The sequence below is a fragment of the Aotus nancymaae genome, unplaced genomic scaffold, assembly GCF_030222135.1.
Source record: "Aotus nancymaae isolate 86718 unplaced genomic scaffold, 86718_ANA_hifiasm-v0.15.2.pri h1tg000016l, whole genome shotgun sequence".
NCBI classification, from domain to species: domain Eukaryota; kingdom Metazoa; phylum Chordata; class Mammalia; order Primates; family Aotidae; genus Aotus; species Aotus nancymaae.
This window is the reverse complement of record NW_026988428.1, coordinates 32,886,059-32,900,199: the sequence shown is the minus strand read 5'-3', so window position 1 is coordinate 32,900,199 and position 14,141 is coordinate 32,886,059. Positions and strand designations below refer to the sequence as shown.

At 51.7% G+C, this 14,141-nt stretch overlaps 1 protein-coding gene across 5 annotated transcripts; it reads left to right on the top strand.

Annotated features, from left to right (window-relative positions):
- Positions 1-892: 892 nt before the first annotated feature.
- LMBR1L (limb development membrane protein 1 like) lies at positions 893-13,915 on the top strand. Of its 5 annotated transcripts, none has more exons than XM_021665951.2 (17): positions 893-1,042; positions 4,199-4,283; positions 5,277-5,310; positions 6,653-6,792; positions 6,977-7,080; positions 7,709-7,835; positions 8,357-8,425; positions 8,566-8,630; positions 8,976-9,048; positions 9,140-9,223; positions 9,320-9,396; positions 9,957-10,034; positions 10,247-10,344; positions 10,865-10,955; positions 11,057-11,123; positions 12,948-13,109; positions 13,315-13,915. In XM_021665951.2, the coding sequence occupies exons 1-17, from the start codon at positions 971-973 to the stop codon at positions 13,380-13,382; spliced, it is 1,494 nt and encodes a 497-aa protein (XP_021521626.1). In that variant the 5' UTR covers positions 893-970; the 3' UTR covers positions 13,383-13,915. The 5 variants fall into 5 exon arrangements, with proteins under 5 accessions (XP_021521626.1, XP_012296711.1, XP_064233101.1 ...); XM_012441288.2 differs by having other exon boundaries at positions 10,187-10,260; XM_012441289.2 differs by lacking the exon at positions 893-1,042 and having other exon boundaries at positions 1,070-4,283; positions 6,682-6,792; positions 10,187-10,260.
- The last annotated feature ends 226 nt before the right edge of the window (positions 13,916-14,141 follow it).

The following is a 14,141-nucleotide window of genomic DNA, read 5'->3' as shown; positions in this document are numbered from 1 at the left end:
GATAATGGGCTGGGTGGGTCACACCTGTGATCTCAGTACTTTGGGAGGGCCAGCACTTTGAGGCTAGGAGTTCCAGATCAGCCTGGGTAACATGGCTGAGATACAGACTATAAGGTGAATGGCACATAGTAAGTGGTTAGCTAATGTTTGACTCAGCCCCACTCTTCAACGATCCTTGTGGGCACTTCTTCACAAAGTTTCAGAATATTTCTACAGATCTCTATCCAGTATTTTTCAGTATTTGATCTAGCACACACTAGGCCTTCCACAAAAATGATTGAGTGAAAACTCCTTGCGGCAGGAAGGCAGGGTGAGGGTGTGGGAAGGAGCACCCCAACACAAACACACAGAAAATACTGCTACCGTGGGTTACTGGGCAGCGGTACTTTTCAGAACCCCTAGGGTGCCCTCACATCCTGCCTGGCTGGACTGATCCAAATGGTTCATTTAACCAAGGTCAAACTAAAATCCCGGCTGCTACTGAAACCCAGGAATCGTCACTTTTCGAGATGAGAAAGACAGTTGCTCAATTTTAGAATGGGCAGCGGTAGGCCCACAAGATCCCACCTTCCTTCACGGGGCGAGCCTATCAACGCTCTTCCAGCGATGAGCGGCAGCTCTCCAGGAGCCAATGAGTTCCTCCCCTTGGAAGGAACCCGCCCATCCCTTGTGTCGTCACTCAATCTCTTAAAAAGATGGAACCGCAGCTGCGCTTCCCTGTAGCGAGCCTAGTGGCGGGTGTTTGCGTTGAAACTTGATGGCGGCCCTACCTTAAAGAGAAGGGAGCAAAAGGACGCCAGAGCACTTAAAACGAGGCGGGTGGTGCCTGCCCCTTTAAGGGCGGAGCTTGGAGACGACTGTGTCGGAGCGCTGGGTCCGGGTGCTCGGCGGCGGCGGCGGCGGCGGCTTCCTCCCCGCTCGTCCTCCCCGGGCCCGGAGGCACCCCTGCTCCAGTCATGCTGAACAGAGTATGGAAGCAGCTGACTACGAAGTGCTATCGGTGCGAGAACAGCTCTTCCACGAGAGGGTCCGCGAGTGCATTGTGAGTGCGGGGCCCCGGCGGGGAGAAGCGGCGGTTGCGGGAGAGGGGAGGTTGGGGTCCGAGCTTCAGAGCGCCGTCAAACTCTGCCTGGACCAGCGGCGGGCGACAGAGGCCTCAGCCCTGGCAGAAGGGCGGGTGTCCGGCTGACGAACCCCCAGATGGGATCAACTGGGTCCCTGCGCGATAAACAAAGGCCGCCGTTTCCGTTCCTCCCCACACGCCCCTCCCCCGGCCTTCCCTCCCACCACTCACCCCGCGCGTCTTCCTGTCGGGGGTCTCCGGGGTCTGAGGGCCTGCGGAGTCCGTCTTAGTCTGATACTTGGGGAAGGATGGTTTTGCTTGCACTCCAACTGGATTGAGGGCAAACCCAGCTGACGTTGGACGAAGGGGAGACGTCGTCACACTGAGCTTGATTCCAGAAAAGACGGGAGGTGTAGGGATGGCAGCTGTGAGAAATCTGGGGACTTGGGTCGTCTCCTGCTCTGGAAGAAAGGACTCTTACTGGGGTAGATTCTAATATGTAGAGATGAGGAACAACCAAGTTTTCCCCCCGTCCTTTTTCTTTCTCATTAGTGTTTGTTTGAAACCCTGCAAGACTGGGTTCCCAGCCTCCCAGCCATTCCGGGGTTTCCCCGGTGAGTGGTCCTCCCTGTGCTTCAGAGGGTACCTGGCTGCTCTTCCTTACGCCCTCCCTGCCACTTAGAGCGACAGCTGAACCTGCCGCACAGAAGTGGACTCCACTTCTGGGGTGGGAGTACCCAGTGGAGCTTAGGGAGTCCTGTTTTCCTCAGCCTTGCTTTGAATTCTCACTTCTCTGGTTTCTTCTGTTTCCTTTCCCAGAGCTCCCCGGGGCAACCCTCATCCCCAAACACTAAATGGAAAGGGAATGGTTTGGAAAAACAGAAAGAAATGTTAATAAGTGGGGGAACCCAGTGTTGGGGTCATTCCCTTCATTTTTCTCAGGCTGGGCTCTAGCCAGCCCTGGGCAGCCTGATTGGAGGAGTGGTAAATTGAGCCAGGACATAATTAGGTCTGCTCTTATCTGTGAGGACTGGAAAGTATATTAGTCTGTGTGTGCAACTCCAGTAGAAGTATGCTTTTGGCAAGCCTTCCTCGTGTGTTCCTTGGTGGACAGTCCACATGGTGGGTTGGGCATATTGCGGAGGCACACCCTGGCCTTGAGACAGTGTTCAGCCAGAGGCTTACATTCCTAGAGAACAGGGAGGGATGATACCTTGAACAGAAGCAGCCTCCTGGATGTCTCCCCCATTCCTTTAGTCCCATGAGCTGGCTAAGGGCAGCCTGGAGACTTCTGGTGCCTCCTCTACCTGGCTCTCATCAGGAGGCTAGAGAACAACCCAGCCTCCTCTGTAACTGCGTGGAACTTCAGCATGACCTTTTGAGCCCTCCCACCTTCCTGGCTATTACGCAAGCCCAGGGCAGAACACGGGCTATAAAAATCCTGCAGCTACAATCTGAGTGGCTCCTTTATTTATTTATTTATTTATTTATTTATTTATTTATTTATTTATTTTTTGAGACGGAGTCTCAGTCTATCACTTTGTTGCCCAGGCTGGAGTGCAGTAGCGCAATCTCGGCTCACTGCAACCTCTTCTTCCCAGGTTCAAATGATTCTTCTTCCTCAGCCTCCCAAGTAGCTGGGACTATAGGCGTGCACCACCATGCCTGGCTAATTTTTGTATTTTTAGTAGGTGTGGGGTTTCACCACATTGGCCAGGCTGGTCTCAAACTCCTGACCTCGTGATCCACCCACCTTGACTTCCCAAAGTTCTGGGATTACAGACGTGAGCCGTCGCACCCTGCCCTGAGTGGCTCCTTCTATTCTGCTTCCTTAATGTCAAAAGCTATGACTTTGTTCCACATCGATGGTTCTCCTGTGTCTCTGTGGATTCTTCCCTCCTTGTGTAGATAGCTGTATGTGGATTCCCTATGGGGTCAGCCCTTTTTGGAGACTGGAAGACCCATGAAACTGATCCTGTCCTCTTGGCCTATCTCAAACACAGTAACTTCTCTTCTTGAGACTCTGTGGATTTTTTTTGAGACCTAGTCTCACTCTGTCGCCCAGGCTGGAGTGCAGTGGTGTGATCTCTGCTCACTGCAACCTCCGCCTCCCAGGTTCTAGTGATTCTCGTGCCTCAGCCTCCCGAGTAGCCGAGATTACAGGCCTCCGCCACCATGTCCAGCTAATTTTTATATTTTTGGTAGAGACAGGGTTTCACCATGTTGGTCAGGCTTGTCTCGAACTCTTGACCTCAAGTGATCCACCTGCCTTGGCCTCTCAAAGTGCTGGGATTACAAGCATGAGCCACCATGCCCGACCAACACTCTCTGGTCTTGATTAGAGCCAAGCTGGCCAATGGGTCCTCCTCTGGGCAGTAGCAGCTTACCTGGGGTAGGGTAGGAATGAATATGCAGATTAACCTGGCCGAGTGCTGCCATCACTGTCACTTGACAGTCCAGCCAGCTCTAGAAACATTTTAGATGTTGGGCCCCAATTAAGGGCCCACTGTTAGGGGTAGAGAATTAAATGAGGCTCTGGTTTGGCGCAGAGCAGACCTGATGTTTCAGAGTCCCTGAATAAACACGGAATAGAAGTTGTTACTTGGTCTAGAAACATGAGACCTACTTTGGGTCAAGGCAGCGGTGTGGGTGGAGGTAGGAGGGTGTGGTAGCGATGGGGTGCCAGGACAATGCGGACATCTTCCTCCCCTCAAACCTGCTTCCCTTTCCAATAATGTGCTCAGAGTAAATTCCCTCTGGTTCTGTAGCCGGTTTTAGATAAGTGTGCATTGTGCATTTCTAGGAGTTTTCTTTTACCCATCTACCAACCAGAGTTGGGCTGAAGCTGTTTTCTCCCAGGAAAGTCCTTGTAGGGCTGGGCATGGTGCTGTTTCCCCAGGTGCATGGGGCAGCCCCTGTCTGGCCTGTCTTAGAGGCCTCTGGGGCCCTGACTAGAAGGAAGTACCTGGGAAATCACTGGGATCGCAGCCTCAAGATAAGGATCCGGATGGAACCCCTGGAAGTATGGAGCCTTATCTTGAGGAAGTGATGCCATGGAATTAACAGAGAGGCTCTTGGGGCTGTGGAGTATGCTGAAGGTTAGAGCTTCTCATCCCAGCTCACATTCTGCCACAGATCTCAACACTTCTGTTTGCAACACTGTACCTCCTCTGCCACATCTTCCTGACCCGCTTCAAGAAGCCTGCTGAGTTCACCACAGGTACTGTGACTTCCCTCCTTTCTGCCAGAGTCCCTGTTGCCATGGGCCAGCCTCAGGGGAATGGGCCTATGGTGTCCACTGGGAAGGGAACAGCGGCTGTGCGGGGCTGTTCTGGAGCCTTTGCCTCTTCAGCGTCCCTTCCTGCACAGTCACGGGCGAGGGCAGCTAGATGGAAGTGTCTGCTGGGCAAGTCATGTAATATTTCTGATACTCAGTGTTATACTACAAAATGGGCATAACAATGTCTACCTACTCCATTGTGTGGACCAAAGGAGATGGTTACTGTGAAAGCCCTTTGTGAATCTGAAGTGTGCAACTGCCAGGCGAATGTCATTATGGGCACAGGTTCTGTGTCTTCTCCTCTCCTGGTATTCCCACAGCGGGGACCAGAGACCTCCCTGATGACTGGGGCACCTGGTGATGGTGGCCTTTCTCTTTATGGGGAGGCTGAGTATGCTCAGATTGCAGCTTTCCTTCCCTAGACATTGTGTAATTGGGAGTGGGGGCACACTTGCCCCATTTCCTAGCCCCAGCTTTTCCTTCTCTCATGATGGCTCAGGATGAGTCCCCACTCAACAAGGCAGCTACCCTAAAGTAATTCCCCTGGGACTTTCTCTGTGAATCTGTCCTTCTCCCTCCTCTCTTTTCCCTTTCCTGGACCCAGCCACTGATGTAACAAGCCAATAATTGTTTATTATATTAATACTTTGAGCTATAAAGAGGAACCTGTGATGAGTGAGATCTAGGGAGGAGGAAAGAAGTATAGGAATGTCTGGCCTATATTCTCTTCACCTGGGACCACTGATTTTTAAGCTGCCACCTTGGCTGGAGAACAGGCTATGGGGTTCATAATGTGTGGTCTCTCAGAGCCTCCTCTTCAGCTCTGCCTTCTTTCAGGGGGCAGGGATGGGGCGGGGAGCACATTGTAATAGAGATGGCCTCAGAGCCGTCCACTGATGTCCTGCCTCTTCCCCATGCCTCTGTCTCTTATAGTGGATGATGAAGATGCCACAGTCAACAAGATTGCGTAAGTGTCCCTGCCTCAGCAACTGACACCGGTGGTCTTTAGGAACTGGGATCCAGGGAGACCCTGGAGCTGGAGGGAGAAGAGGAAGTCACACACAGTGAAGAGAGAGTTTCTGCTTCCACCCCATTTCTTGCTTCTTCCGGCTTTACCTCATCCTGGGGACGCTCAGAAAAGCTGCCATTCCTGTCTCCCTAGTTAGGCCAGGAGCTTCTGGGAGCCTCATGGCCAGGAACATCAGCTGGGGCCTGAGTCACTGGAAATGGCTCCAGCTTGGCTTCACCTCCCAGCAGCCAGTAGGGAGGGAATGGAGTGGGGATGCAGATTGATGGAAAAAGAGCAGGGCGTGGGGAAGGTGGGAACCCCTGAGGGAGGGGCATGCTTGGTCTGAGAGGAAGGCTCATATTCCAGGCTGCTAATGTTCACTAGCACATACAGAGAACGAGAGAGCGATGACTCCTCCAAGTCAATAGATCAGAAGGTGGTCCTCCACCCTTGATGGACCAATAAGGTAGAAGTGCCCTTCTTCAGTGGATGCAGCCCAGGGCATAGTCTTGGCTATGAAGCTAGGTTTCAGTTTCTCCTTTTCCTCCTTTGCCCTCGTGTCTTTGTGCAGGGCATAGCCATATGGGATGAACCTGTGCTTATTTGGTCTAAAAGAGGCAAGCTCAGAAATTCATATACCTAGACTGGGCACGGTGGCTCACGCCTGTAATCCCAGCACTTTGGGAGGCTGAGGCGAGCAGATCATGAGGTCAAGAGATCAAGACCATCCTGGCCAACATGGTGAAACCCTGTCTCTACTAAAATTACAAAAATTAGCTGGGCGTGGTGGTATGCACCTGTAGTCCCAGCTACTCGGGAGGCTGAGGCAGGAGAATTGCTTGAACCCAGGAGACAGAGGTTGCAGTGAGCCAAGATTGCACCACTGCATTCCAGCCTGGTGACAGAGCAGGACTCTGTCTCAAAAAAAAAAAATCCATATCCCTGAGCAAAGAAGAGAAGCCAGGCCCCCTAGCTTTGGAATCATACCTGGCATAACCTACAGGCATGTATAGGAGGACCACGTTCCTGGGACAGCCTGGGCATGTGTCATGGCAGGTGACCAGGTTCCCATGAATGCCTGAGGCTGTGCCCATCCCATGTGCTCCGGCGTGCCTGGAGGTAAAGGACTAGGCCGGGGCGGCAGTGGGTAGAACGCCAGCCGGACAGCTCCTTCCCTCTTGTCTGTCATTGCTACAGCTGGTTCTCAAAGCCACAGGTGCCCTCAGGACAAATGGGGCTTCTCCAGCACAGGGTAGTGAGTCCTGAGCTAAGCAAGGACACTCTCCCCTTCTCTGCCCAGGCTTGAGCTGTGCACCTTTACCCTGGCAGTTGCCCTGGGTGCTGTCCTGCTCCTGCCCTTCTCCATCATCAGCAATGAGGTGCTGCTCTCCCTGCCTCGGAACTACTACATCCAGTGGCTCAACGGCTCCCTCATCCATGGTGTGTGGCTCCTGGAGGTGGCCTGGGGTGGGGATAGGCAGCAGAGAGCAGATAGACTCAGGCAGTCCTGGGCCAATCAGTCATATGTTGCACCTTCCCTCTCTGCTTCTCCTGCAAATGGTCAGTCTCCTATGGGTTGCCCCTCCCCTTACTGACCACCTCTGCTTTTCCTTTTTTGCTCTAGGCCTCTGGAACCTCGTTTTTCTCTTCTCCAACCTGTCCCTCATCTTCCTCATGCCCTTTGCATATTTCTTCACTGAGTCCGAGGGCTTTGCTGGCTCCAGAAAGGTAAGTAGGGATATGTATCCAGGCAGGAAATGGAATTCCCCTCACATAGTTCAACTGAAGAGATTTTAATAAAGAGGCTATTTGCAGAGGTTTAGTTAAAGGAAGTTTGAGGCTCTAGTGACAGCAGGAAGTTATTTCCACCTTTAGGCCTCTAGGGACAAAGGGAGGAAATGGTTTCTAGAACCTCCCAATAGCTGAAGCCAGGGATGTGAAGCTACCCAGAGAGGAGCTGTTATCTTAGTGATAGTCACTACCAAAACCATGGTGGCAAAGGTGGAAGGAAGCACAGGAAACATACCCTTACCTCTTTTCTACCTTCCATTCATCTACCAGAGGGCAAAGAGCTTGTGGGATGCAGACCTCAGAGGTCAGCCTCCCAGAGCAGACAACGACAAGGAATGGGTCTGGGGAAAGGAGATGCAAATGAAGAACACCCAGTATGTGGAGTGACCTTAACTGGGGAGTGGGAAGACAGAGCAACAGCAGAATAAGAGGAAAACCATCTCTCATCTCCTGAATCCAGATCTCTGGTTCCCGCAGGCCAGCCGCCATCCCCGATGTCTTTCCTTCCCTATGCTGCCCTGATGTTAACCTCCTCTTCCCCTTCACCTATTGCCTTCTCCCATAGGGTGTCCTGGGCCGGGTCTATGAGACGGTGGTGATGTTGATGCTCCTCACGCTGCTGGTGCTGGGTATGGTGTGGGTGGCATTAGCCATTGTGGACAACAACAAGGCCAGCAGAGAGTCACTGTATGGTGAGCAGCCCAGCTTCCTCCAGGCTGTGTGGCTCTTCAGTTGGCCCATGTCCCCCTGCCTGGAATGACTGTAACCCTTTAAAGTGGAGAAGGTGGCACCTTTTCACTTAGACTGAAGTTTCAAGCTGATAGACTTCTGGCCAAATCCAACCTGCAGAAATGTTTCATTGGGCCCATGCAATGGTTTTTGAAATACATACTATTCAGTTACTTACATTTTAAATTGGGAGATTTCACTTTAATATCCAGATACCTAACTATGCTTGACAAGGAGAAGATCTGGCTACGTTAGTCCCTGGTGATGGGGGCCAAATAGCAGTTGTGCCCTTTTGTTCGGGATTAGGATCTCCAGTTTACTATAGGTCCTGCCTCTCCCTCTTCTGCTAATGCTGGCCAGCTTTCTTCATTTATATTACTTGCCTAACCCCTGTGGGGACCGTGCCCTTGTCTAGACTCTGAGGCCTGTCAGCCCCCAGTGAGCAAGGAGAAATGAGCTGACATGCCTCTTTTTTTATCCTTAGACTTCTGGGAGTACTATCTCCCATACCTCTACTCATGCATCTCTTTCCTCGGGGTTCTGCTGCTCCTGGGTGAGTGTACAGGGTCTGAGAGGGAATGAGTAGGGTCCTTGGGCCAGACTAACCAGGCTAGAAGGAGAGGGAATGGAGGGGCATGTTAGGGAAGGGGTGGAGAGCAGGGTCTGGCAGGTGACTGGCTCTTGTCCCCACAGTGTGTACTCCACTGGGTCTTGCCCAGATGTTCTCGGTCACTGGGAAGCTGCTGGTCAAGCCCCGGGTATGTAGTATTCCTTGGTCTTTGATCTTGCAGGGTGAGCTTCCTGCAGAGCTGGAGCAAAGAATGAAACAACTCTATGGTTGTATAGTGCACAACTTGGAGAGGGCTACAGCCTTTGTTGGTTCCTGTATCCTATACCCCTATCATCCAGAGCTGGTCACCAGACACGCAGGGCAGAACTCAAGGCATTTGGGAGGGATTGAGCAAAGCTGCTGGCCACAGGGTGGTGAATGAGGCTTTGGGGAAGGACTGGGACTATGGAGCCCTGGGATGAACAGGGTTCTCCTGGGGCCTTTGGGTCAGGGAGCCTCTGACAGTTAGTCTCTTCCCTTCCCCTGCCCCTAGCTGCTGGAAGACTTGGAGGAGCAGCTGTACTGCTCAGCCTTTGAAGAGGCAGCCCTGACCCGCAGGATCTGTAGTGAGTTGCAGTTCTTCCCTGCTGGGGTGGTGGGCTTGGCCTGGGGAGAGACTACAGGACTTGGGAGCAACACCATCTTCTCTGCCCTCAGATCCTACTTCCTGCTGGCTGCCTTTAGACATGGAGCTGCTACACAGACAGGTCTTGGCTCTGCAGACACAGAGGGTCCTGCTGGGTATGTGGGTTAGTAGGGCTTGGGACACATGGGTTTCCCCAAGGAGAGTAGCCCCTGGTTGTCAGTGCTTGCTGACAGCTTCGCATCCCTACACAGAGAAGCGGCGGAAGGCTTCAGCCTGGCAGCGGAACCTGGGCTACCCCCTGGCCATGCTGTGCTTGCTGGTGCTGACGGTGGGTATACCAGCCCTAGAGGTGGGGAGTGGACCCTCAGTACTTGAGGCCTTCTCAGGGAGAGGGGAGGTGATGTGGGGACCTGGTTATCATCAATAATAGTTGCCTCTCACTGAGTGCCTACTTTTAGGTCCTGCCTATGCAGAGCACAAATGCTGAGCATATCAATCCCCATTTTGTAGATGAAGAGACAGAGTTGAGTGACTTGCCCAAGGTCACACAGGGCCAAGGAGTAGTTGTGCAGGTTGGCCCTGGGATGAGAATAAGCACTGAAATTTAGTCCATTCCCCCATGGATTCAGGAATAGATCTTATTGAAGAGAGGTACCTTTTCCTATTCTGCCTTTTTGCAATCCTTCCACCTAGAAGGGATGTATCTTATAATGTCCTCAAAGGCACTCTGTTGCTAATAACAACCTCGACAAGGTCCCACACAGCTCATTGGAAGCAGAGCTAGTCTTGGAAACTGAAAATGTTGGACCAGAGTCTCTGCCCATTTCTTTAGCTCTGGGTCCAGCCGTGGTCTGGGGTGGGATGGGAGTCTAACCTTGCCTCACACAGGGCCTGTCTGTGCTCATTGTGGCCATCCACATCCTGGAGCTGCTCATCGATGAGGCTGCTATGCCCCGAGGCATGCAGGTACCAGGCTGCCCTCCCACCATATCCTTTGGGGAGGGCCTAAGAATAGCTGGGGAGAGGAGGCAGAAGCTGAGGACAGCAGGAAGGCTGGGTGCTGGGTAGTGCTTGCTGATGGTGGGGAATGCTCACAATGGCACTGCTCCACTCCTCAGGGTGCCTCCCTAGGCCAGGTCTCTTTCTCCAAGCTGGGCTCCTTTGGTGCCGTCATTCAGGTTGTACTCATCTTGTATCCTTCTGGAAACCCATCATTATTACCTCTGTTCACCAAACCTGTCTCCTGCGACTCTAGACAGAGCACTTCTTGGACTTTGTCTCCTTTGGGACTCTGAGCAACAGTGATGGGAAGTGGGGCAAGTCTTCATCAGCCTCCAGTTCAGAAAGAAGGAAAAGACTTAATTTTGAAAGAAGGGCTGGTGGTTCAGTAGAATCTCATCAGAAGAAAATAAAAGAGGCTGGGTGCAGTGGCTCACACCTGTAATCCTAGCACTTTGGGAGGCTAAGGCAGGTGGATTGCTTGAGTTTAGGATTTCAAGACCAGCCTGAGCAACATGGTGAAACCCGGTCTCTACAAAACATACAAAAAATTAGCCAGGTGTGGTGATGCGTGCTTACATCCCCAGCTACTCAGGAGGCTGACATGGGAAGATGACTTGAGCCTAGAAGGTCAAGGCTGCAGTGAGCTGAAATTGTGCCACTGCACTCCAGCGTGGGTGACAAAGTGAGACCCTGTCTCAAAAAAAAAAAGGGTGGGCTGGGAGAGAGCTCTGTTCCCCTTGAGATGGGGTGTTAATCTTTAGAAGCCAGCCAGTTCTTCCTTAATGCAGTGGCAGTTACCTAATGGTGTCCTCAGTTGTGGGCTTCTATAGCTCTCCGCTCTTCCGGAGCCTGCGGCCCAGATGGCATGACACCACCATGACGCAGGTAGCTGGGAGGGAGGAGGGGAAGCCACCCGGGGGTGTGGATGGGCACTCAGTGCCCACAGCTCTTCTACCCTCACCTTTCCTTTCCCTACTTCCACCCAGATAATTGGGAACTGTGTCTGTCTCCTGGTCCTAAGCTCAGCACTTCCTGTCTTCTCTCGAACCCTGGGTAAGTATCGAAAGGAGGAGACAAGGGAACTGGATTGTTTTGAGTACTTTCTGATGCAAAGCAGGCATTTTATTTTATTTTCTGAAACAGTGTTTTGCTCTTGTTGCCCAGGCTGGAGTGCAATGGCACTATCTCAGCTCACTGCAACCTCCACCTCCCGGGTTCAAGCAATTCTACTGCTTCAGCCTCCCAAGTAGCTGGGATTACAGGTGTGCGCCACCATCCCCTGCTAATTTTGTATTTTTTTAGTAGAGATAGGGTTTCTCCACGTTGGTCAGGCTGGTCTCAAACTCCCGACCTCAGGTGATCCATCTGCCTCAGCCCCACAAAGTGTTGGGATTACAGGCGTGAGCCACCGCTCCCAGCCAGCAGGCACTTGATATACATGCGTTCTCTAATTCCCACACAAACCCAAGAGTCGGTATTATTCCCATTATACAGTTGGGGAAAGTGAGGCTCTTTGAAGTGCCTACACTGAGCTTCAGGGTAGTGTTGCTGCAAAGTACATACTTTCTACATTTGCTACATCCCACTGCCTCTCTCATTTACTTTACTTTTTGGTCAGGGAGCACACTTTTTTCTAAGTCTTTCTCCTGGGTGAATAATCCAATAAATGTTCTTATTTGAAAGATGATAAACAGAGAAGCTACCTGATTGATCCAGAGTTATACAGCTAGTTTGAGGCAAGGTCAAGTCAGTCTAGAATGTCTCCTGAACCTCAGGCTAGTGCTTTCTCTATATACTGTGGTGCCAGATAATACACTCATTCCTTCTGCCTTTAGAGCTGTATCTAGAATTACCTGGTTAAAAAGTTCAAGAGTGGCTGGGCGTGTTGGCTTAAACCTGTAATCTCAGCAGTTTGGAAGGCCAAGGTGGAAGGATTGCTTGAGCAATCCTAGACCAGCCTGAGCAACATAGTGAGACCTTATCTCTACAAAAAAAAAGTTTTTTTAATTAGCCAGGTGTGGTAGCATACATCTGTAGTCCTAGCTATGTATTCTCATAGCAAGGACTACTTGGGCCCAGGACTTTGAGGCTGCAGGGAGCTAAGATTGTGCCACTGCACTCCAGCCTGGGCAACAGAGCAAGACCCTGTCTCAAAACAAAACCAAATTAAACAAAAAATAGCTCTATTTCGTTCTTAACATTATATTCTTTACACTTTACCATTTGTAGTTATGCCAGGGGAATTTGTAAGAAAGTTGGCTTATGGGTCATCCAGTTAGTTCCTTTAGGTTGGATGCAGATAAAAATATTTAAAGGTGGGGAGCAGAGTTTTTTGATTTATGATATTATTATTATGAAGGGCCCAGTAAATGTTAGAATAGTGCCTGGCACAGACAGTGCTTTATGTATGTTGTCTCATTTAATTCTTAGGAAACTGAGGCACAGAAAATTTAAGGAATTTTCCCAGATCACACAGCTAATTAGGGGTGGAGTTGGGATACAAACCAAAGCAGCCTGATCAGTCTGAGTGCTTAGCAACCACACTGTTCTGTCTACTAAAAAAAAAGTTGATGACCTGCTTGTTCCAGGCCCAGGAACAAGTAGTAGGCCCTGGGAGATCCCGGGAACACCAGGAGCCAGAGGAGGCCTCACTGGAGAAGAAGGCAGACTCTGGAAGTGAAGTTGAAGCAAGCCTAGCTGCTGACACTTTGAACTGTCCAGAACTGCCCTTGAGATAGCTTTGGGTGGTAGAATTGGGAGAGGCCAACCCATCAGTTGCAGTGTTGAGATACGTCCACCAGGAGGCAGCAGAAAGTTGGGCTAGTAGCAGAAAAGGGCCTGGGGAGCCCACCTCTCATCCTGGCCTTTGTACTTCAGGGCTCACTCGCTTTGACCTGCTGGGTGACTTTGGACGCTTCAACTGGCTGGGCAATTTCTACATTGTGTTCCTCTACAACGCAGCCTTTGCAGGCCTCACCACACTCTGTCTGGTGAAGACCTTCACTGCAGCTGTGCGAGCAGAGCTGATCCGGGCCTTTGGTGAGAAGGAGAGAGGGTGCAGGGTGGTGGGGTGGTAGTTATCTAGGACACTCTGGATCACAGGTCATCTCAGCAGGGGAAAGGGTGTGCTTCCGGCTTTGTGGGTAACGTACCTCATCCACACATTCTGTGGCTTGGTTGTCTGGTCCCTAATGGACTGGAGCTTTGACCTGCTTTTGACTGCCCATCTCCTTCTCTTCTCCAGGGCTGGACAGACTGCCGCTGCCTGTCTCCGGTTTCCCCCGGGCATCTAGGAAGACCCAGCACCAATGACCTCCATCTGGGGGTGGGAGGGAGAAAACTGGACACTGCCATCTGCTGCCTAGGCCTGGAGGGAAGCCCAAGGGTAGTTGGACCTCAGGATCTGGAATCTGAGAGGGTGGGTGGCAGAGGGGAGCTGAGCCATCTGCACTGTTGCATAATCTGAGCCAGAGTTTAGGACCAGGACCCCCTGCTTTTCCATACTTAACTGTGGCCTCAGCATGGGGTAGGGCTGGGTGACTAGGTCTGGCCCTGGTCCCAAATCCGTTTACACATCAATCTGCCTCACTGCTGTTCTGGGCTGTGCCCATAGCCATGTTTACATGATCTGATGTGCAATAGGGTCGGGGGGGGCAGGGGAAGGACTGGGCCAGGGCAGGCTTGTGGGGGTAGATTGTCTCCCTTGCCTCTGGCCCAGCAGAGCCTAAGCACTGTGCTATCCTGGAGGGGCTTTGGACCACCAGAAAGAACAAGGGCATAGGGAGGAGGAGGCTTCACCCATCAGCAATAAAGTTGATCGCAGGGTTTGCTTTGTTTTTTTTAAAGAACCTGTCTCTGTGTGTATTTGAACAGCCTTGCTCCTGCTAGTCCTGAGTCTGCCCAGTAAGAAAAGCAGAGGGGTCCTGCGCACCATCCTTTTCCTACCCCTTCATCTATATTATTAGCATCCTTTGGGGACTTGGATCGGGTGTTAGGCCATGCATTTGGGCAGTGGAAACTTCTCCTTCCTCAGCCTTGCTTAAAGCTTGCTTGTCCCCTGACTCCTCCTCA

Bases quoted from the DNA above. Each gene is read 5' to 3' on its own strand.
- LMBR1L (XM_021665951.2), top strand. From the start codon at position 971: ATGGAAGCAGCTGACTACGAAGTGCTATCGGTGCGAGAACAGCTCTTC. The intron at 5,311-6,652 runs GTAAGTGTCCCT...TTCTCTGCCCAG, and splicing joins GCCACAGTCAACAAGATTGC to GCTTGAGCTGTGCACCTTTA. The intron at 9,224-9,319 runs GTATGTGGGTTA...ATCCCTACACAG, and splicing joins GACACAGAGGGTCCTGCTGG to AGAAGCGGCGGAAGGCTTCA.